General features: G+C 37.9%; 1 protein-coding gene across 2 annotated transcripts; it reads right to left on the reverse strand.

The window, feature by feature from the left end:
- Positions 1-1562: 1562 nt before the first annotated feature.
- LOC126821895 (peroxiredoxin-5, mitochondrial) lies at positions 1563-22009 on the reverse strand. Of its 2 annotated transcripts, none has more exons than XM_050550498.2 (6): positions 21660-22009; positions 11221-11355; positions 8072-8203; positions 7610-7648; positions 6483-6538; positions 1563-2800 (listed from the first exon to the last, which is right to left on the reverse strand). In XM_050550498.2, exons 1-6 carry the CDS (start codon positions 21765-21767, stop codon positions 2695-2697), a joined length of 576 nt encoding a protein of 191 aa, XP_050406455.1. In that variant the 5' UTR covers positions 21768-22009; the 3' UTR covers positions 1563-2694. The 2 variants fall into 2 exon arrangements, with proteins under 2 accessions (XP_050406455.1, XP_050406454.1); XM_050550497.2 differs by lacking the exon at positions 6483-6538 and adding an exon at positions 6390-6445 and having other exon boundaries at positions 21660-21817.
- Between the last annotated feature and the right edge of the window lie 1484 nt (positions 22010-23493).

Below are 23493 nucleotides of genomic sequence, written 5' to 3' on the forward strand. Positions count from 1 at the left end.
TGACAAGGTGACAATGGCAAGGAGTAGGGTCCCCTGTCCAATCTCGTGGGTTTTCTCTCCGGGTCCTTCAGTTTCCTCCCACTGCTAAAGATCCCTACGTGCAAGTGAATTATTGAAATAAAATTGAACCTTATGTTAGTCGCAAAATGACCTAGTTTAACCCCATTTCTCTCTCTCAGTCCTGGCTGGACTGGTGTTGGCCGAGATATTATCCTGTGTTCATTTTGATGAAATGGAAATACAAGATGCTGTGTAGAAATAAAACACTCCATGGAGTGGTGTTTCTCAACTAGTGTGCCGCGAAATTTTGAACAGCACACTAAGAAAATGTGAAAAACCATGTGATCCCAACTGAATATTTACTGGTGTCAACTGATAAGTTCATAGCAGTGTTTGAGTCATTCTATGTGTCTATGACTAGTCTCTGTCTACTGTTGTATTCCATCTTGACTTACCACGTTTTTATTTTGCAAAATTCAAATATTTTTCATATATATTTAGCCAAGTGTGCCATGGAGTATGCCCTTAATCATTAGCTTAGTTGGTGCAGACTTTGAACAGAACTTTGAACACCATTTCATTTCAAATTCATCAGGATGGAAATTTGATCGGATTGTCACAGATCCTATAAATTATGTGAGAATGTTAATTATTAAATAGCTGTTACAACTTTCCATCATGCTGTCTGAGTTACATGATTTATGGTATCCAAGCCATTTAATTTATTCAGAAATCATGGGTGTAGGTAAACATACAATTTAGATGTACTTAAAGGGCATGTAGCTTTATTCTTTGGAACTAATTTTCTGCTGTGACAGGGCTAATGCCATACAGTGTGCTATGAGGGAAATTTTGCCCAGGCAGCGGCACTATGGCCTACTCTTATATCAAATTTTAACTGCCAAGGGATCTTTTACGTGCATGCCAATGTATACACGGGACCTTGGTCTAAAGCACATATTAATGTAATATGAATGTGTAAGAACTGATTTATATTTTTACATGCCTATACTGTAGTGTGAATTAATATGTTGTCGCCCATATCCAACTGTCCACACGTCCATGTGAACAGCTGCCTCTCTCAAATTAAATTCGAAGTGATAAGAAACTTGGATGATCATTCTATTGACTGTAACCTCTCTAGAAGGTAGTCCGTTACATTTTAAAGAGTTAAAAAGAATTAGACCAAATTCCAGCTCCATCCTTTATTATCCAGGGCCGGGTTTTGTGGCCGAATGGTTAAAACGTGTGCGCTAGATCCCAAGGTCTGTCATTGATACATGTTGCATGGTTTCAATTCCCCGTTTGCATGTTGGATCACAAGGTCTGTCATTGAGTCAAGTGGTGTGGTTTCGATTCCCCATTTGTACGTGACAAGGAGTAGGAGGGCCTGTCCAACTTTGTGGGGTTACTCCGGGTCCTCCAGCTTCCTCCCACTTCTTAAGACCCCTACATGCTAGCTAATTATTGAAATAAATTGAACCATATGTTAGTCTCTTTTATTATCCAAGGCAGTACCATGATATCCTGTCTTTTACATCTAAAGAAAAACAACAACCAAGTATTTTCTAAAAAACTTTATTTTGTAAAGGACAATATTTCTAAAGATCAAAACAAATAATATTTAGACTACATGCTGTCACCCAGGCAACCAAATGCTGCGTCTACAATATTTGTACAGCCTCTATCGGTGATTGACTTCTAAATATAGGACAAGGTTTACTGTGCGCTTGTTTTCTTAAAACAAAATTTTAAAGAGTAAATTATGAATATCACTAGAAATAAAACTGTTTAATCTTTGACAAGAATTATAATATAAATAATTTGATAAATAAGGTATTATAGCACTAAGTGTTCCATACCTGCGTCCCCCTAAAAATCCAAAAACATTAACAATATAAAACCATTAGGTATTATAGCACTAAGTGTTCCATAACTGCGTCCCCCCAAAAAATCCAACAACATCAACAATATAAAACAATTTCAGTAAAAAAGCAGGACATCGATGTACAATTGTCCAAGGAACATGCATGCCAAATTGTTATTTTTATAGTACTTGAATTGGCAGTCTTTGGCTTTCTTTCAAATAACCTCGAACCCACCACCAAAAAATGTGTACAAAATGAGTAGCATTTGGGTTCCAGTTCCTGGGCCCTTATTCCCGAAAACTTAAACTAAGATACAATCGAAATTTTAAGAAATACTGCAATTCGATTGACTGACCAGTAAAATCAATTTGCATAAATCCAATTTGCATATTGTTCAGCCAATCGAATTGCAGTATTTCTTAAAATTTCGATTGTATCTTAGTTTAAGTTTTCGTGAATAAGGGCCCTGATGACATAGTGTATATCAAAGTCTTTAAAATACTTCATTAATTAATATCATATATGCACATACTGCCACATACATGGACATATTCTTATCCAAAAGGAAGGATATTCATAAATGTTTTTACAATAAAGATTGTCCTTGCTAACTGATATTTTGCCCGAAAAAAAAACCCCTTTCTTTTGTGATGGTAAAAAGTTATATATTTGCAAACTGCATACAAAAATATAATTGCTGATAATTAAAATGGCGGTAATCCAGTTTTATATCTAATAACCATAGAAACAATCTAAATATCTCGTAAAATATAATTGTAAAGGATTACAAATTCCCAAATAAGGTTATAACCTATATACATCATGTTTAAATGACTGAGAGGATATCCTTAGCGGCACTGCATGATAACCCGGTTCCATCTGGTTCAACTTGTAGAGCTGTCACTTTACCATCTGTTACAACCATTGCGTATCTAAAAAAGATGAAATAGCATTTATAGTAGAAGCATGGACAGGGAAACGGACATCACATCATCACAGCCATCTATTGTGACATCATATCATAAATCAAAGGAAGTCAATCAACGTGCAATTGTCCAATGAACAAGCGTGCTAAGTTTCAAGTCGAACATACCTGAACTGGCGGAGAGAGAGAGAGAAATGGGGTTTAAGGTCCACTAGACACAAACTAGGTCATTTCGGGACTAATACATGGTTCAATTTTATTTCAATAATTTACTTGCACGGTAGGGGTCTTTAGCAGTGGGAGGAAACTGGATGACCTGGAAAAAACCAATGAGGTTGGACAGACAACCCTACTCCTTGTCACGTCTGAACTGGGTCTTAGACATCGCCCCAAAAACAAGTACAAGGACGATCAGTGCTTGGGGCCAATTCACTCAAGGTTGTTTAAACCTCTCTCAATACAACAGGTGTAATATTTTTAATTCTTTTAAATATGTAATTTAATAACAGGGAAAGAGAGAGAGAGAAACCAGGTCATTTCGGGACTACCATATGGTTTAATTTTATTTCAATAATTTACTTGTGCATAGGGGTCTTTAGCAGTAAAAAACCCACTAGGTTGAATAGGCGTCAGGCGACCCTACTCCTTGTCACGTACAACCGGGGATTCAAAACCACACCAGTTGACTCAAAGATAGGCCTTATGATAAAGCGCGCCTGTGCTAACCATTCGGCCATCCCCCCCCCCCCCCAATATAATAAGAAAAAAATTGAAATTAAATGAAATGGGTTTAACATTCTACTGTTCTGCTACGACTAGGCTAGAATACAGGATTATGCCATGAGAGAAATTTTACCCAGGCAGCGGAGCTACGGCCTACTCTTAAATCGAATTCCAACTACCAAGGGATCTTTTATGTGCACATAAATGCATACACAGGACATTGGTTTTCCATCCCATCTTAACAAGTATACGTTTTCCCTTGTCAGGCCCTCTGTCCTGCACCACTGACAAGGGGGAACCACGCCAAAATATCCTGATGGACTTTCTCAGCTAATGCAGGGAACGGACATGAGATCTCAAGAAAATAAACTTTTAAGAATTATTCATTTTCAAATATGAAATGAAAACATATAGCACCGCCTGATAGTGAATATATGCCTACCAGCAGTATTTTGAGGGGTTGCTTCAAAGTTAACAGGGGCAATAACTATATATAAAATTGATTAGAACGTCAGAAATTTGGATTGAACAAACAATCCCAGAAAGTTTTGTAGTGAGTGTTTTATAGAAAAAGGGGATCATAGACCAAAAGGGGAAAAACGCTAATTTCCTTAGCAACGACTTGCATCAGTAATGAAAGTCTGCTCTCTATCAGTAATACAAAATCAACAAACTGCATAATTTGGACCAGACCTGGTTGGTAAATCAAACCAGAACACAAAAGGTTCAGTGCTTTAGCATGGCATGAACAATGGAGCTAAACCTCTAAATTAATACTTTGTATAATTGTCGAAATTAAAACACAAATTTGAATTCAGTATTGGTCTAATTTAATCAATACTGATGTTATCTTTCTGTGAAAATATGGGATCCTAATATCCAATATTTAAGACACCATGAACATTTTATAACTAGTAAACGAGTTGTGTATTCTTTGGTTTAAAAAAATGCAGAAGTAATTAGTAATGGCTTATTCACAAATGACAAAATAATAATTAAAAAATGGGGACAAAATAATAATAAAATATATGTGTAGAATTGACTAAGCAAGCGTAACGACTGTCGTTCAAATTAGACTATGCATGTATTTCACCATATTCCTGAAGCAATGGCCCGAGAAATCCCTCTCTGGCCATTGCTGGATTAGCTTCTGATACTTGCGCTTTTGAGGGAGTGTGTCTATTCTTCCCGTTCAATCAAATCTATCCAAAAGCACAGCAACATGACAGCCCTTCTTTTAATCTGGGGCCTTTCCTAAAACTTTGGACAGTGATTTAAGGTATTAAAAGCGGTGAAAGTATTGCTCGTCTCAAAACAATATTGTTTACATGATATACACAGTTTAAAAATCGTGCTGACAGTTGATAGCCTTGTTTGTCACACAATTAGTTTTTCTGCAATATTCTGCTATGCACTGGTTAATTGGGAATATTAAAATCGTGCGTCATGACGTAACGTTATGTAAACATATTTGGTCCAATGTGGAGCTATGTTTAAATCGTAATGATATTGTTACGCAGTATGCTATTGGTTGTTAATCGGACTATTGACCAGTCATAATTTAGAACAAGAATGTGCACTCTGTACAGCAGTGAGTAGTGGGATTAGTTCTAATCAAACGAAACACTGCGAGGAGTATGGTATTTCACTGAACATAATTGATTAGAAATTTCAATAAGTTTTTCAAAAATTGGATATAAATTACTTTATATCCATTCATATAACATTAATTTATGCTCTTAGAACCACTTCCAAAGATTAGAGCAATACACCATTTAAGTGAGAATTTTAAAGGAACGAAGACCATGTATACAGAAGGATGGTATATACAGTCTAACTTCTTGCTTGCTATCAGATTAACAATAGCACTAATTACTATGATTACCGTCTGAATATTGATTCATTTGGTTTAGATTTAGATGTTATTTTCATTTTTGTTAAGTTACAATTGCATTTAAATTAAGTCTTGCTCATTCAAATTATCTCTGTTTAGACTAAGTGGAAAATACCCATTACTGAAGTCACTCAAGACATGTATCTAATCAACACCTACACCAAATTTCAACATTTTACCTCAAGTAGAAACAGTTATTGTGTTCCAAAGTCTTGAAAAAAAAAAAATGAATTGCTTAACTTTGCTTATCTGAATGAGAAAATGCTCATCATTGAACTCTGTCAAGACATTCACCTAATGAACTTTACACCAAGTTAGAACATTATATCTCAACTACAAGCAGGTTATTGTGTTCCAAAGATAGACAAACCCATTTCAACAGTCCTCAGCAAAGGGGTGGGTGACAACAAATGGAATGATAGAAGAAATAATAAAACAGCAAGAAGCAAAACATTGCAATCTGATTCAAATACAGATCTATATTTCGTTTCGTTTTTTTATACTTTCGATGGCCTACACTACATGAAGATGTGACCGGTTGTAGTGATAGGTCACGTCAGGGGTCAAAAGACCGACTTATGACCCTATGACGTCAGACATTTGATTAACCAATCAGCATTGATGTTACTAGTGGATTACCCACAGTTCCGTGAAAAACACGCCTAAAGCTCGCCGTAACAGATCGTTTCATTGGCTTATCCCTTACACCATTCAGAACACAAGTTAAATAACAACTCTTCCAGATCCAAGTGTAGTAAAGACAAGTAAAACGAAATTTTGAACTATAAAAACGGAACGAAATAGGATCTGTGTTTTAACCAGATTGCAAAACATTAGTAACTGAATATATTTTGAAATCAAGAATAATACAAAATGGTGTGAAAGAGGAATGTGAGAAAACTAAATATTAAATAATAATATGAATTATGAGAGCTATCTAAAACTACAGGTGCTACACTTAATTAATTTCTTGGTTTACCTTTTAGATCGAACGCTTCCTAATACTGCTGCCAAATCAACAGTTAGGTCAACTTTCTGAAATCACAAAAACAAAGTTATATTTTACCCGTACCTCTGAGAGCGAAGACCACCCAATCGAACTGTTCTATCCACTGTCAGTCCTACTGTCTGAAATTTTAAAATGCTTATTTAATAAATTAAGTGTCAGCTAAAAAGAGACAAAAAAGTTGTATAAACAATTTTCCAGGAAGATAAGTTTCTTACAAACTACACCCTAGTTTAAATCATACCTTATCGCTGGGATTTTCACCTGGGAGAGAGAGAGAGAGAGAGAGAAAGAGAGAGAGGGTTTAGGGTCCACTGGACACACACTAGGTCATTTCAGGACTAACACATGGTTCAATTTTATTTCAATAATTCGCTTGCGCGTAGGGGTCTTTAGCAGTGAGAGGAGAACTGAAGGACCCGGAGAAAACCCACGAGGTTCGACAGACAACCCTATTTCTTGTCATGTACAACCGGGGATTCGAAACCACGCCAGTTGACTCAATGACAGGCCTTATGATACAGCGCTCACCTGCTAACCATTCGGCCTTCCAACCCCCCTTCTTCCGAAGGACAGTCACTAATAATACATGTAGACTATGTGTGAAACTTTCAACCAAAATTTACGATCCCCAGTCAATCTGATCAGTTCAGAATCAACCCGCTTTTCTCCCGGATTCTGAGCTTGGTACCCATCGTTTTAAATTCCAACATTCCTGGGACTAATTTTTTAGTTTATGGTTAAAGAGACATTATGGCAGATTAGATAAAGAGCTGACAGTTCTCGCTATAATAGTTAGAAAATAGATAATGAAAGGAGAATATGCTGAAAACTTCAGACAAGTTGCTCCACTCTGAACCGAGATATTAGCGATTGAATTTTAGGCCTAGTCTCGATCATCATTACTAAAGTCAGTACGATAAAAAACAATATTTCGATTATCCATTTTGACGTTGAATCATCCATCACAAAATGTATTCAAATGCAGTAAAGATGGCATCGACAGTTGAATATGGTCTGGATAAGTTAATAAATGTCTAATTAATAACTTTGGTAACATTCCAGGGATAAAGAAAGACCTGCAATAGGCAGATTTACCTCTTGCATAATGTATGTTTAATTGTTTGTTTTTTAATATCTATAAAATTGATTAAATATCATATCTATTCTATGCTGATTCATACGCAGCTTACCTTAGAAAAGTCTCCACAAGTATCTGCCAACATTCTAATCTGAAAAATCAAAGCGAAATGGAATGAAATGGGGTTTAATGTCTTACTGTTCTGTTCCTAAACTGGGCTAATGAAGACGGGAATATGCCATACAGTGTGCTATGAGGGAAATTTTGCCATGGCAGCGACGCTACAGCCTACTCTTATATCGAATTCCAACTGCCAAGGGATCTTTTACGAGCACGCCAATATGTACACAGGACCTCGGTTTTCCGTCCCATCCGAACAACAAGACAGCTGTCCTTGTCAGGCCCTCCGTCCTGCATCAATGACAAGGGGGAAACCACGAAAAATCAAAGCAAAAGATTTAATCAGGGTAGGAGACATCAAACCAAATGTTTTTTTTAGTTTCACCAGGCCCTTCCATTCTGCACCACAGAAACCAAGCCGACATATCTTGAAAGTGAAGATTACATTGCCTACCTTTCCATCAGCATTCAGATTTTTACCCCAAGCTGCCATGACGAAAGGATCATTGACTGAAATACATACTACACGATCCACACCTTTAGACTTGAACTTCTCAAAATTTTCTAAATAACCTGGTAGATGATCCTTAAATAGACAAAAAATATAGTCAAAGATTCTTAAAGTAGCTAAGTCTCTAACTTAATATCATCCAAAATCTTCCACATTGAAAACAAGAATTATTTGTCAGTTTAAATCAACATTGATGTTGTGATCTTACCGAGAAAAGATGTGCTTCTGATATCCAATAATTAAGACAAAATAAACATTTTACCATTTGTACACGAATCGTGTACCATAGTGCATTTCAGCGCAATTTGTAACAAGGGACTCGGAGAACGAGGCTAGATATATTCCACAAGTCATGTCAAACGGTGGCCTCATATTCTTATCTGGAGAGCATGCGCAATAAATACTATCGGTATAGAGTGGAATATCCAGACTCTAGAGATTGCCATTGGATTGAGACTTCTGGCGTATTTCTCCGAACTTAACTGATCAGAAATTACAGTAAAAACAGAAATGATTGAACTAAATTAGTGTATATATACATTCATATTACATTATTATATGGGTTGCTACCCATTTGTGTCAATTTCTAGATCCAAAATATTAGCGATTTAGCTCCTTTAAATAAGACAGAAAACATTGTAGATGATCCTTAATTAGACAGAGAATAAGCATTATGTAAGATTCGATAAAGAGCTGACCTTTCTTGCTATAATAGTTCAAAATAGATAATGAAAAGCAAATAATGAAAATTTAATTCAAATAACTTTATTCTGGATGAATTTATAACTGTTTGAAGATTCAGTGTTGATTGTTTATTATCCTAGCAATGGTACTTGACAACCGTGACTAGGTCTCGATTATCTATATTATCATTAAATTTGTAAATCTCGCAGATTTCAAATCCATTAAAATCATGGCCGCCGGATGGTTTTGACAGTTGATTATAGGCTTGTCATGTGAATAAATTTCTAAATAATAATTTATGTAAGATTTGAATCCAGAAAATAGACAGCCAGCAATAGGCAGATTTATCTTTTGTGTCATACATCTTTAAAGCGATAATTTCATATTTTCTAAGAAAGTCAAAAAATAATTATTTCTGTCTTTTGCTCAATAGGTTGTCAATATAGGTATTATTCTCGATCTTAAAAATCCTTTGACCCCGGAAATAATAACACAATTACCTCCCTTGTTTTTCTATTCTCCCCCCCCCCCCCATGGAATAGCTCTCTTCAAACTTTGAATTTGAAATTGAAAATGATATTTTTGCCAATTTCTCAACTGGCAATAGCGAATTATAGGATTAATTGGAGAGAGAGAGAGAGAAATGGGGTTTAACGTCCACTCGACACAAACTAAGTCATTTTGGGACTAACATATGGTTTCATTTTATTTCAATAATTCGTGTGCGCGTAGGGGTCTTTAGCAGTGGGAGGAAACCGGAGGACCCGGAGAAAACCCACGAAGTTGGACAGGCGACCCTACTCATTGTCACTTACAACCGGGGAGTCGAAACCACGCCAGTTGACTCAATGCACATGCTAACCATTCGGCCATCCAACCCCCCAGGATTAATTGGATTATTCTTTAACAAGGTAGGACTCTTTATAGATACCATCTATTTCATGGCTTTATTTTAATAAATTTCAAAAATTGCAACTTTAAGCTGTAAAGAGCCATAATTCATATTATGTTTCTAAACAATGTAAACATTGGACACAACTTGAGATATTATATGGCTATTTTAAGAGGCATTAAATCTTTCAAGTAAATAAATAGTTGATTTTAGAGAGAGAAAGAGAAATGGGGATTAACGCCCACTTGACACAAACTAGTGACTTAAAACTACTCTATTCTAATACAGTCTTGTCAATTCTTTTTTAAATAATGGTGGGATATTACTTCCAATGGGTGGAAGAGAGAGAGAAATGGGGTTTAACGTCCACTCGACACAAACTAGGTCATTTCAGGACTAACACATGGTTCAATTTTATTTCAATAATTCGCTTGCGCGTAGGGGTCTTTAGCTGTGGGAGGAAACCGGAGGACCGGAAGATAACCCACGAGGTTGGACAGGCGACCCTACTCCTTGTCACGTACAACTGGGGAATCGAAACCATGCCAGTTGACTCAATGACAGACCGTATGATACAGCGCGCGTGTTAACCATTCGGCTATCCAACCCCCCCAATGGGTGGAAGAATCTACCAAATTAACCTACTTCTAATACTGTCTTGTCAATTCTGTTTTAAATAATGTTGGGATATTACTTCCAATGGGGGGAGGAATCTACTAATTTAACCTACTTCTAACACTTTTTTAAATAATGGTAGGATATTACTTCCAGTGCCTGCCAATGGGTGGAAGAATCTACTGAATTAAACTACTTCTAATACTGTCTTGTCAAGTTTGTATCATTTAATCTTGTGTATTTAGCACTTATATTAAATGAATAGTAATATACACTGTAACCTGGGTATCATTTAATCTTGTGTATTTAGCACTTATATTAAATGAATAGTAATATACACGGTAACCTGGGTATCATTTAATCTTGTGTATTTAGTATTGTTTAATGGTCGAGAGCGAGACATTAAGTAATATATTGTAACAACATGAGGGCCGTAGGCCCGAATGTTTTTACAATATATTACGCAATGTCGTAAGCTCGAGACCATTAAACATCTTAAAATACTGACACTCCGCATGAGCTTTTACGTCACACTAGTCCAATATCTCACTGGTATGAATAAAGTACTATTGGCAAGTTGCCCGTACGATTATTTGAAATAATGGTACGCCAATATCAAAGGGTGACGTCACATCTGTATTTTAAGCACTTATATTAAATGAATAGTAATATACACTGTAACCTGGGTATCATTTAATCTTGTGTATTTAGCACCGATATTAAAATTAATGCTAAATACACAAGATTAAATGATACCCGGGTTACATTGTATATTACTACTGAATTAAAACTACTCTTCTTCTTCTCGTAAAGTTTGTTGCTTAAGGAACATTATAATATACTTTTTGAATGTTTTTTTTTAAAAATAATGGTTGTATTGTTACTTTATGAATATTCTCACCTTACTACATGTTGGAGTAAAAGCACCAGGAACTGCAAATATAACACTTTTACCCTTGGCAAACAATTCACCAGTATTGACTTTAGAACCTGGATCACCTTCAAATAAATCCACAGATGGTATTGGGTTTCCTACCTGTAAAATATACAACAATTTTATATATATGTAAAATATACAACAATTTTATATGTATAGAGGGAGAGTCTCCAACTTGTAAAACATACAACTTGTAAAACATACAACAATTTTATATGTATAGAGAGAGAGTTTCCAACCTGTAAAATATACAACAAATTTATATATATATATATATATAGAGAGAGAGTCTCCAACTTGTAAAACATACAACAATTTTATATGTATATATAGAGAGAGTTTCCAACCTGTAAAATATAACCATTTCATATACATGTATAGATAAAGTTTCCAGTCTGTAAAATAAACAACAATTTTATATGTATATATAGAGAGAGTCTCCAACTTGTAAAACATACAACAATTTTATATGTATATATAGAGAGAGTTTCCAACCTGTAAAATATACAACAATTTTATATACATGTAAATAACATTAAACTTTTTTATATGTTTGGAGAGAACCTATATAGTCCTTTGCCTGTTGTTCAATCCATTTCAGTTTATTGAATAAAATATTGTTTAAACTAATAAAACATAAAACAATCCTATATATATATAGAGAGAGTTTCAAGCCTGTAAAATATACAATAATTTTATATATATATTGTAAAATATACAATATGGTAAATTATATTTCACTAATCCACTTGCTTGTACAGATCTTCAGCTGTGAAAGGAAACCAATCATACATGTAAGACACAAATTATAATATATACTATATACTGTGTGTGATAATTGGTCTGATAATGTCTGTGACATCTCCATGTTCGTATACTGGTATATACGTTGTGGTGATAATTTGTATTAATCAAAATAGCTTTGAGTTTATCCCAATGATGAGCCTATTAAAGTTTATCCTAATGAAATGCATATTAGAGTTTATCCCTATTTGAGTACAAAATCAACCTATTGATAATCAGTGTGTCAGAACTTCTTTGAGTGGAATTTAGAGAGAGAGAGAGAGAGAAATGGGGTTTAACGTCCACTCAACACAAACTAGGTCATTTCGGGACTAACATATGGTTTAATTTTATTTCAATAATTCGCTTGCGCGTAGGGGTCCTTAGCAGTGGGAGGAAACCGGACGACCCGGAGAAAACCCATGAGGTTTGACAGGCGACCCTACTCCTTGCCACGTACAACCGGGGATTCGAAACCACGCCAGTCGACTCAATGACAGACTTTATTATACAGCGCGCACACGCTAACCATTCAGCCCCCCCCCCCCCCCAATGAAGATTGCATAAGCCATGTAGTGTGCTACAAGGAAAATTTCTGTTGTCAAGGGATGCATGACATCAGTTTCTTTCAACTCACGCTGTCCTTGCTAGGCCATCTGCCCTGCCTCACTGATAAATAACTTTATCGACCAACACTGGGAGCAGACCCTGAGACCCCCTGGCCAGAGATCCAATGCCTTATGCACTGAACCACTGCTGCTGCCTTTACAAACTGCCCAGCAATTTTTCTAAAACAATACCTTTGTCAGTCAAACAAAAATAACCAGTTTACATGGAATTCAATCATTAATTAATTATTCATGCAGCAATAATTAAGAATCTTTATTAGCCTGATTACTAATCAATACAAAATGAAATAACATGATTGACTGATGGATAAACTGTTGTCATGGCAATACAATTAGTGGTTCTTTCAAATAGTTGATTAATCAAAAGGCCTACTAATTACTTACTCGGAATAATATAATGCTTACCCGTTAATTTGATAGATAAATATGAACACATTTGTAACCCCACTGTGTGTTTTATTAGTTAACTGCCCTAGTGATTGTGTGTAGGCTATTGCACGCCAGTAAATCTGGGTGAACTTTCTTGGCCAATGCAGGGATTGAGCCAGTGTCTTACCCAACATGACCTCCCTCTCCCGCACTTCTAGTATAAAAGCACTAATAAATATTACAGTACATATATGTATCTGAAATAACTACTTTGATCTGTTGTGACAAACATTTCATTTTATAAATTTTATTTGTTCATAAGTCAATTGTTCATTTCACTAGTTATAAGTGCACAATAAGATAAGATATTTATTGCATCAAAATGTCCATTAAGGACAGCATGCATTAAAGTACATGTAAATGTATATAATATGATACACCCAGATGTCTTATAGAAGACAAGAAATAAACTTGAATGAATACATATTTAATAAGAGTAAACTAGTGATTGTTTCCCATAAAAAAAAAACCGTGTTTCTCAATCGCTAAATGCCACTTAAAGATTACATATATATACAGGCCTATGTGTCAGATGTCAACGGGGCAGGTCCAGGAATTTTTGCAGGAGGGGGGGGTGCCAGGCTCTTGTTATTTAATGGAAATTTGACAGTTGACAAGGCATGATGCCACCATCTTGTACACATTGAGCTTTTTAAAGAGAGAAATCCAACACCCCGTTTGACATCAATATTTATAATAAATTAATAGGATCACACTTTGATTCAATTTCATTGATACAAAGCATTAAATTTTGTGATATCGAGAGAGAGAGAAATGGGGTTTAATGTCCACTCGACACAAACTAGGTCATTTCGGGACTAACAGGTTTCAATTTTTATTTCAATAATTCGCTTGCACGTAGGGGTCTTTAGCAGTGGTAGGAAAACCGGAGGAAACCCACGAGGTTGGACAGGCGACCCTACTCCTTGTCACGTACAACTGTACTACAACTGGGGAATCCAAACCCCACCAGTTGACTCAATGACAGACCTTATGAAACAGCGCGCATGCTAACCATTCGGCCATCCAATCGTCCAATTGTGATTTCAATCGTCTATATCATTATTTTGCACTTTGATGATAAAGGGAAAAGGGCGCTATTGCACTTTCGTACCTCTACCAGTTCCCGTGGTCGTAGGAACTTGAAATTTTCAGAGGATGTTCAGGGGGACTAGCAATGACCACACACCAAATTTCAGCCGAATTGATCAATAACTTTTTATTTTACCGACCTTTTAATTTCTAACGAGAGAGAGCTTCATCCGTTTGACGCCATTTGCTTTGTTTACTATTTAGACTCGAATAACAAGACACTAAGACGGAAACAGACACACTGCACTAGCTGCCTAACACTGCAGTTCATAAAAATTAATATAATTTTCGTATACTTTAATTTTTGCGCGAAGCCACCATTTTCTATAAAATACTATTTGGTGTTGATCAGTGGATTGGCCTTTAGGTGTGAATATTGCCGTGACCTTGATTTTGACCTTGGGTCCAAACTTCCCATCCATATCGGGGCCTTTGCGTTTATGCTTGCCGTGGCCTTATTTCTTTCTGTATTGTATAAGTTAATGTTCGAGGTGAAAGCAGAGACGACGTCCTTCAGAAAAGATAATTGGGTCAAAGTCGTAGGTCAAGGTCACCTTACAGAAAACTAAACTCAAACTTTTCAAAGTCGTTTTAGGGACATTTGACCTTGACTTACGACCTTGACCCCGTAACCATTTTTGAAGGCTATCACCTTGGCTTGAATCATGGACGTTTACCTTGGTCCTGTCGCACACTGCTCGGTCAGAAAACGGTCAAACGCAGAGGGGCCCGTGTCCGAAAGGAAGTCAATGGGCGTGGTCAATGTGAACGGTCGTGGTGACCTCCACTAGTCACCTGTAACCATCCGTGACCTTGACTTCGACCTTGAGTCCAAACTTCCCATCTATCTCGGGCCCTTTTCGTTTATGCTTACCGTGGCCTTATTTCTAACTGTATTATCAAAGTTAATGTTCGAGGTGAAAGCAGAGATGACGTCTTTCAGAAAAGATAATTGGGTCAAAGTCGTAGGTCAAGGTCATCTTACAGAAAACTAAACTCAAACTTTTCAAAGTCAGTTTTGGGACATTTGACCTTGACTTACGACCTTGACCCCGTAACCATTTTCGAAGGCTATAACCTTGGCTTGAATCATGGACGTTTACCTTGATCCTGCCGCACACTGCTCGGTCAGAAAACGGTCAAACGCAGAGGGGCCCGTGTCCGAAAGGAAGTCAATGGGCGTGGTCAATGTGAACGGTCGTGGTGACCTCCACTAGTCACCTGTAACCATCCGTGACCTTGACTTCGACCTTGAGTCCAAACTTCCCATCTATCTCGGGCCCTTTTAGTTTATGCTTGCCGTGACCCTATTTCTTACTGTATTATCAAAGTTAATGCTTGAGGTGAAAGCAGAGAAAACGTCCTCCCGAAAAGATAATTGGGTCAAAGTCGTAGGTCAAGGTCATCTTACAGAAAACTAAACTCAAACTTTTCAAAGTCAGTTTTGGGACATTTGACCTTGACTTACGACCTTGACCCCGTAACCATTTTCGAAGGCTATCACCTTGCCTTGAACCATCGACGTTTACTTTGTTCCTGTCGCACACTGTTCGGTCAGAAAAGGGTCAAACGCAAAGGGCCCGTGTCCGAAAGGAAGTCAATGGGCGTGGTCAATGTGAAAGGTCGTGGTGACCTCCACTAGTCACCTGTAACCATCCGTGACCTTGACTTCGACCTTGAGTCCAAACTTCCCATCTGTCTCGGGCCCTTTTCGTTTATGCTTGCCGTGGCCTTATTTCTAACTGTATTATCAAAGTTAATGTTCGAGGTGAAAGCAGAGATGACGTCTTTCAGAAAAGATAATTGGGTCAAAGTCGTAGGTCAAGGTCATCTTACAGAAAACTAAACTCAAACTTTTCAAAGTCATTTTTGGGACATTTGACCTTGACTTACGACCTTGACCCCGTAACCATTTTTTAAGGCTATCACCTTGGCTTGAATCATGGACGTTTACCTTGGTCCTGTCGCACACTGCTCGGTCAGAAAACGGTCAAACGCAGAGGGGCCCGTGTCCGAAAGAAAGTCAATGGGCGTGGTCAATGTGAAAGGTCGTGGTGACCACCACTAGTCACCTGTAACCATCCATGACCATGACTCTGACCTTGAGTCCAAACGTCCCATCCATATCGGGGCCTTTGCGTTTATGCTTGCCGTGGCCTTATTTATAACTGTATTATCAAAGTTAATGTTCAAGGTTAAAGCAGAGACGACGTCCTCCAGAAAAGATAATTGGGTCAAAGTCGTAGGTCAAGGTCATCTTACAGAAAACTGAACTCAAACTTTTCAACGTCAGTTTTGGGACATTTGACCTTGACTTACGACCTTGACCCCGTAACCATTTTCAAAGCCCATCATCTTGGCTTGAACCATCGACGTTTACCCTGGCCCTGTCGCACACTGCTCGGTCAGAAAACGGTCAAACGCAGAGGACCCGTGTTCGAAAGGAAGTCAATGGGCGCGGTCAATGTGAAAGGTCATGGTGACCTCCACTAGTCAATGCTAACCAACCGTGACCTTGACATTGACTCCAAACTTCCCATCGATATAAGGGCCTTTGCGTTGTCACGTACAACCGTGTAATCGAAACCACGCCAGTTGACTCAATGACAGGCTTTATGATACAGCACGCTAACAATTCGGTGGTATGGCTATACAATAATATATGTATTGCGTATTTGCGTAAATAATAAATATCAATTATTACCCAAAACCCTCATTAGGTGCCCACCGCTGTTTTGTTTTATCGTAGTCATACGTTATACTATAACCAACGATATAAAATACTATACCCCCCACCCTCTGCCACAAACACGCCACCACCACCCAATAGTAGATATTGCTATATTCTATAGCCAATGTAAATAAATATTACCCCCCACCCCCACAAACACACACACCACCAACCCAGATATTTACTATATTCTATAGCCAACGTTAATAAATATTATACCCCTCCCCCAATCTCGTTGTAAACTGCAGTTGTGTTCTATCGTAGTGATTACGTTATTCTATAACCAACGTTAATTATACCCCTTCCCATTTACTAGTCATCTGGCTGGCCTACACGAATTTGAGGATAAAATTGTTTAAAATGTATAAATCTGCCCCCAACCCACTGTCTCGTGGTTGACTATAGTGTTAATTCTATCGGATTGTATACACCTCATAACTATTGTAATAATACATATTGAGCTTTTCTTTAATAAAAACATATCCAATTATTCTAAAAATACACTAAACCTCGGAAATGTTTCCAAAAATCAAACTATTCTAAATGAAACACATCTATCTATTCTATGAAACACATCTAGCAATTCTAAATGAAACACATTTAACTATGAAAGACACCTAACTATTCTAAATGAAAAAAACCTAACTATTTTAAATGAAACACCTAACTATTTTAAATGAAACACATCTAACTATTCTAAATGAAATTCGTCTATAAGCAATTCTAAATGAAACACGCCTAACTATTCTAAATGAAACACGTTTAACTATTTTAAATGAAACACGTCTACGTGTATAAGCAATTCTAAATAAAACACGTCTAGAAGCATTTTTAAATGAAACACATCTAACTATTCTAAATGAAACACATCTAACTATTCTAAATGAAACACATCTATAAGCAATTCTAAATGAACACGTCTATAAGCAATTCTAAATGAAACACATCTAACTATTCTAAATGAAAGCCACCTAACTATTCTAAGTGAAACACATCTAACAATTATAAATGAAACACCTCTAAGTATGCTACAAATGAGGTTTAAAAAACTGAAACACATTGAATCTAAAGAACTATCATTAAATAAACATCGTTAAGCTCAATCGATCCTAACCAGTAGTCAAGATACAAGAACAGACTATGAAATTTTACACTGGGTATACATCCGTGGCGATCTGATGCCAGAATGCATGGAACGGATGATCAGTGAAGCGCTGATGCCACATAAATTCCGCCATGTATTCTGATATCAGATCGCGATTGGTTGGACCATGCATGGCCTTGATCTTACTCTTGGCCCTCTGCCACATGGCCTCAACATGGTTAGTGGTGGTTTGGGTCACTGGGTCTACAAAGTTCTGTGTATGGTTAACGGTTCTGTGGACATATCCCAAGTTACCCAGGTTGTTGTAGGCCCCCCACATATCCGAGTGGATAATAGAACCGGGTAGAATCCACTGTTGTATAATTGGCACCAGTGTTGCTGCGTCTCTTTGGGGGACTGGTATCAAAAACCCATGTTTTTGTACTGGATCATAGCCCCCAAAGATCCACTGTTCCCTAACAACTCGGCCAACGTGGTTCTTTCGCCTGGCAAATAAACTTTCGTCAATTTCCACTATTTGCCCAGGCCCGCCGAGTTGTTGAGGGTTATTCGTGAAATATGTGACGCATATATCACGACAAAACTGATGCCAATCCACAACAGTGTGCTCTGACCCAATGCTCAACTCTTTCATAGTCTGTTCTATTGTCAGGCCACGAGAAGATGCACAACTCTGGGTCCACAAGTATGTGAGACCCAAAATTTGCCATATCTCAAGGTGGGATTTGTCCAAAAAGCTCCCTAGCCTTATACTGTATCTCCTCCTGCAGCCTGGACAACGCCAACATACACCATCAACTGCTCTGCCAAATAACCCTTCATTGCACTGAAGTTGGCAATTTGGACAGGCATGTTGAACAGCAAGAAGTCCGTTTTGCCTACAGAAGGCAATAGCGGCAGGTGTATTTTGGAAAAATCTTCTCCCAATCTGAATCAAATTCATCGCATCGAAATCAGCTTGATTCGGAATATTTGCGTTAACGGCAGCCATAATGACCCTATGCTCTATTTCCGAGAACTGACGACGACTCACGGGCGTCGGGCCTATTTATAGAGTAACGCCAGGTGACAGGTGAATAATAAGGGCGATAAATCTTTTCCAAACATATTTGGCCATTTTCCCAAATGTTCCCATTTATCAAACAAAAGAAGGTGGTGTGCATGATAGCTTGTGATATGTGAATTTGTGCAATATTATTTTTATTTGAGAAAAGTACAGAGAAAAAGAAATTCAGCAGATTAAATCTTTAAGGGAAGTAACTCGTGTTTAACATATTACGACTAAGGGAAGTAACTCCTGTTTAACATATTAGGCTTAAGACAAGTAATTCTCTACAGTTTTACTTTAATGTTAAATCGATGAAATTTCTTGGCCTTTAACATTTTTCTAGTAACATTCGTATGATCTTAATGCTTTTAAACACAAAGGCCCCGCTATGTCACAGACATCTAAAAAAATATTGTGACCTGTCCGCCTGGTCAAAGGCATCTTGAAGCAGTGGCGTCATTTTGACGGGATATGTAATTCTAAACCCACCAGAATGTCAACCAAAATGTCATGCAACTGGTGTGGGGTTTGGGAGTATATAGGTTCACTACAATCGTATCATGAGGTCAGATGAATCAATTACATTGACCGCGCCCATTGACTTCCTTTCGAACACAGACCCTCTTCGTTTGATCGTTTTCTGACCGAGCAGTGTGCGACAGGACCAAGGTAAACGTCGATGGCTGAAGCCCAGATGATGGCCGTTTAAAATAGTTAGGGGGTCAAGGTCGTAAGTCAAGGTCAAATGTCCCAAAAATGACTTTGAAAAGTTTGAGTTTATTTTTCTGTAACATGACCTTGACCTACGACTTTGACCCAATTATATTTTCTGAAGGACGTCGTCTCTGCTTTCACCTCGAACATTAACTTTGATAATACAGTAAGAAATAAGGTCACGGCAAGCATAAACGCAAAGGGCCCGAGATGGATGGGAAGTTTGGACTCAAGGTCAAAATCAAGGTCACGGATGGTTAACGGTGACTAATGGAGGTCACCACGACCTTTCACATTGACCACGCCCATTGACTTCCTTTCGGACACGGGCCCTTTGCGTTTGACCCTTTTCTGACCGAACAGTGTGCGACAGGACCAAAGTAAACGTCGATGGTTCAAGCCAAGTTGATAGCCTTCGAAAATGGTTACGGGGTCAAGGTCGTAAGTCAAGATCAAATGTCCCAAAAATGACTTTGAAAAGTTTGAGTTTAGTTTTCTGTAAGATGACCTTGACCTACGACTTTGACCCAATTATCTTTTCTGGAGGACGTCGTCTCTGCTTTAACCTCAAACATTAACTTTGATAATACAGTTAGAAATAAGGCCACGGCAAGCATAAACGCAAAGGCCCCGATATGGATGGGACGTTTGGACTCAAGGTCAGAGTCATGGTTACGGATGGTTAACGGTGACTAGTGGAGGTCACCACGACCTTTCACATTGACCACGCCCATTGACTTCCTTTCGGACACGGACCCTCTGCGTTTGACCGTTTTCTGACCGAGCAGTGTGCGACAGGACCAAGGTAAACGTTCATGTTTCAAGCCAATGTGATAGCCTTCGAAAATGGTTACGGGGTCAAGGTCGTAAGTCAAGGTCAAATGTCCCAAAAATGACTTTGAAAAGTTTGAGTTTAGTTTTCTGTAAGATGACCTTGACCTACGACTTTGACCCAATTATCTTTTCTGAAAGACGTCATCTCTGCTTTCACCTCGAACATTAACTTTGATAATACAGTAAGAAATAAGGCCACGGCAAGCATAAACGCAAAGGCCCCGATATGGGTGGGAAGTTTGGCCTCAAGGTCAAAATCAAGGTCACGGCAATATTTACACCTAACGGCCAATCCACTGATCAACACCAAATAGTATTTTATAGAAAATGGTGGCTTCGCGCAAAAATTAAAGTATACGAAAATTATATTAATTTTTATGAACTGCAGTGTTAGGCAGCTGGTGCAGTGTGTCGGTTTCCGTCTAAGTGTCTTGTTATTTGAGTCGGTTTCCGTCTTAGTGTCTTGTTATTCGAGTCTACATAGTAAACAAAGCAAATGGCGTCAAACGGATGAAGCTCTCTCTCGTTAGAAATTAAAAGGTCGGTAAAATAAAAAGTTATTGATCAATTCGGCTGAAATTTGGTGTGTGGTCATTGCTAGTCCCCCTGAACATCCTCTGAAAATTTCAAGTTCCTACGACCACGGGAACTGGTAGAGGTACGAAAGTGCAATAGCGCCGGGAAAAGCACACGACCGTTACACTTTTCAGTTTCTCATAAAATGTTGTTTTACAATTTTTTTATGTAGCTGAGCAGGATGGGGTTTTTGCCCCCCCCCCCCACACCCCTGTATCCGCCCCTGGTCATGGTCACATGTAGTATTAAGTTGTATGTTGATCAATAATTGTGCCTCTTTGCATGCCACTGTGACTGAAATTAACTGTATTCTAACTGCTGCTATTCAATGACAAGTAATAAAGTCAATCAAAATCAAAAGACTGACCTTAGTCGCCTTAGACTTAGACAAACGTCTAGAGAAACATTTTAAGTCAATTAATTCATGTACAGCAAATTCAATTTGATTTCACTATTCATTACCTGAATTGGCATATTGAGGACAGAGGTGGTTGACAAAGGACGACTTCTACAAGGTCCGCTACCGGCAATCGTTAAACTTTTACTTAATAAGCTCCTTATCGCCTGCATGGTGAATGGATTACCGCTAGATGGCGTTACATTAATAACACCGGGAGGAACATGTATAATCAGTATGTAAATAAATAATCTTTGACAAAGTTTAGTTTAATGGTGGCCTGTCAGTTTCAGAGTATATTTGATAATGTTTTAGCAAATGATAACAACTTGATATCAAATATTGAAGAGGAATAGCGCTTATCCTGGAAGTACAGAGATGCTGTGGTATGAAGGATATTACTTGACTTATTCACCTTCGGGGCACCTTTGACGACTGTCCTTAACTCTGATGTTTGAAGAGTTCTACATTTAATGTAGAGTTGCCTCCCATGTTAGCAACCTCAAACCATAGCATAGACTATTACTGCCATAGAAATGAAATGAAATGAAATGGGGTTTAATGTCCTACTGTTCTGCTCCTAACCTGGGCTAATGAAGACGGGCATACGCCATACAGTGTGCTATGAGGGAAATTTTGCCCGTGCCTACGGCCTACTCTTATATCGAATTCAAACTGCCAAGGGATCTTTTACGTGCACGCCAATGTGTACACGGGACCTCGGTTTTTCGTCCCATCCGAACGACTAGACAACTGTCCTTGTCAGGCCCTCCGTCCTGCATCACTGACAAGGGGGAAACCACGCCGGAAAATCGTGATGAACTTTCTCGGCTAGCGAGCCAGCGTCTTACCCACTTAGCCACGTGATCCCCCCCATAGCATAGAGTATATTTAAATCTATGCCTCAAATTCAAAAATGAAATGGGTTAAACGCCATTATTTTCTGACCCAACCGGGCTTATGAACGTACACCATGCAGTGTGCTATGACGGACATTTTGCCCGGGCAGCAGTTGAATAAGATGTGGGTACATTCAACTATTAATAAGCAGTCCAAGGCTACGCAGAAGGGAGACAACTCTTACACCGATTTCTCCATCAATAAGCAGACACATTATACAGGTCAGTATCTATTTCTAGAAACAGCAGGTCATTGTTATCAACTAAGCCTATTTCAGTATTTGCTGGATGCTAATTTTATTCAAAACAGGCGAGTAGAAAGTGAGAATTCACTAATTTCACTTGACTTATCATTTTTAATAGGCCTATGACAATGCCTACTTACAAATTACAATCACTAAATATCTGTTCATTCTAGAAATACAATCTAGATAAACAAAATTACAAGGGTTTGACTTGATAATGAAGTTAATCCATCAACTTTTTCATGCATGGAGGCCATTTTGAATTTTTTTAAAATTTTGATCATAAAAAGCTGTGATGGGGCAGACCATAGAATAGATAATATTAACCGTGAAGACTGAACCACTGTCAATGAACATGGTGTAGGCCTAGCGGTCAGTATGTTGAATTGAACCACTGAAATGAAGGGATCTGGGTATACGCCATCCTTATGTTATCTCGTTTTTCTTTTGGAACTGGTCACCAAGCTTGTAAGTGCTTCTCTTTGGAAAAAAGTCCAAGACTGTGCCAATTTATAGTACGATTGACACGGAATTCTGCCTGCTTGTTTCTTGGAAATATGTATCGATTGACAGACTTTTGATGCGATGCTACCTAACATGGCTATACTATGACCTTATGTGAGTTTCTGGTCCATAGTATGGTAGTAGTAGTAGTAGTAGTAGTACATGTTTGGATCTTCAAATGGTAGCCTACCATAGAGTCTTGTCTATAATTTATAAATCACATATTTTGTATTTTCAGAACGACAATAAAT

Source organism: Patella vulgata, chromosome 5, assembly GCF_932274485.2.
Source record: "Patella vulgata chromosome 5, xgPatVulg1.2, whole genome shotgun sequence".
In the NCBI taxonomy this organism is placed as follows: domain Eukaryota; kingdom Metazoa; phylum Mollusca; class Gastropoda; family Patellidae; genus Patella; species Patella vulgata.

Excerpts from the sequence above, each read along its gene's own strand:
- LOC126821895 (XM_050550498.2), bottom strand. The coding sequence starts at position 21,767 with ATGCAGGCGATAAGGAGCTTATTAAGTAAAAGTTTAACGATTGCCGGT. Across the intron at positions 11,356-21,659 it reads TCCTCAATATGCCAATTCAG|GTAGGAAACCCAATACCATC; the intron begins GTAATGAATAGT and ends TATATTTTACAG. Across the intron at positions 7,649-8,071 it reads ATCTGAATGCTGATGGAAAG|ATTAGAATGTTGGCAGATAC; the intron begins GTAGGCAATGTA and ends TTGATTTTTCAG.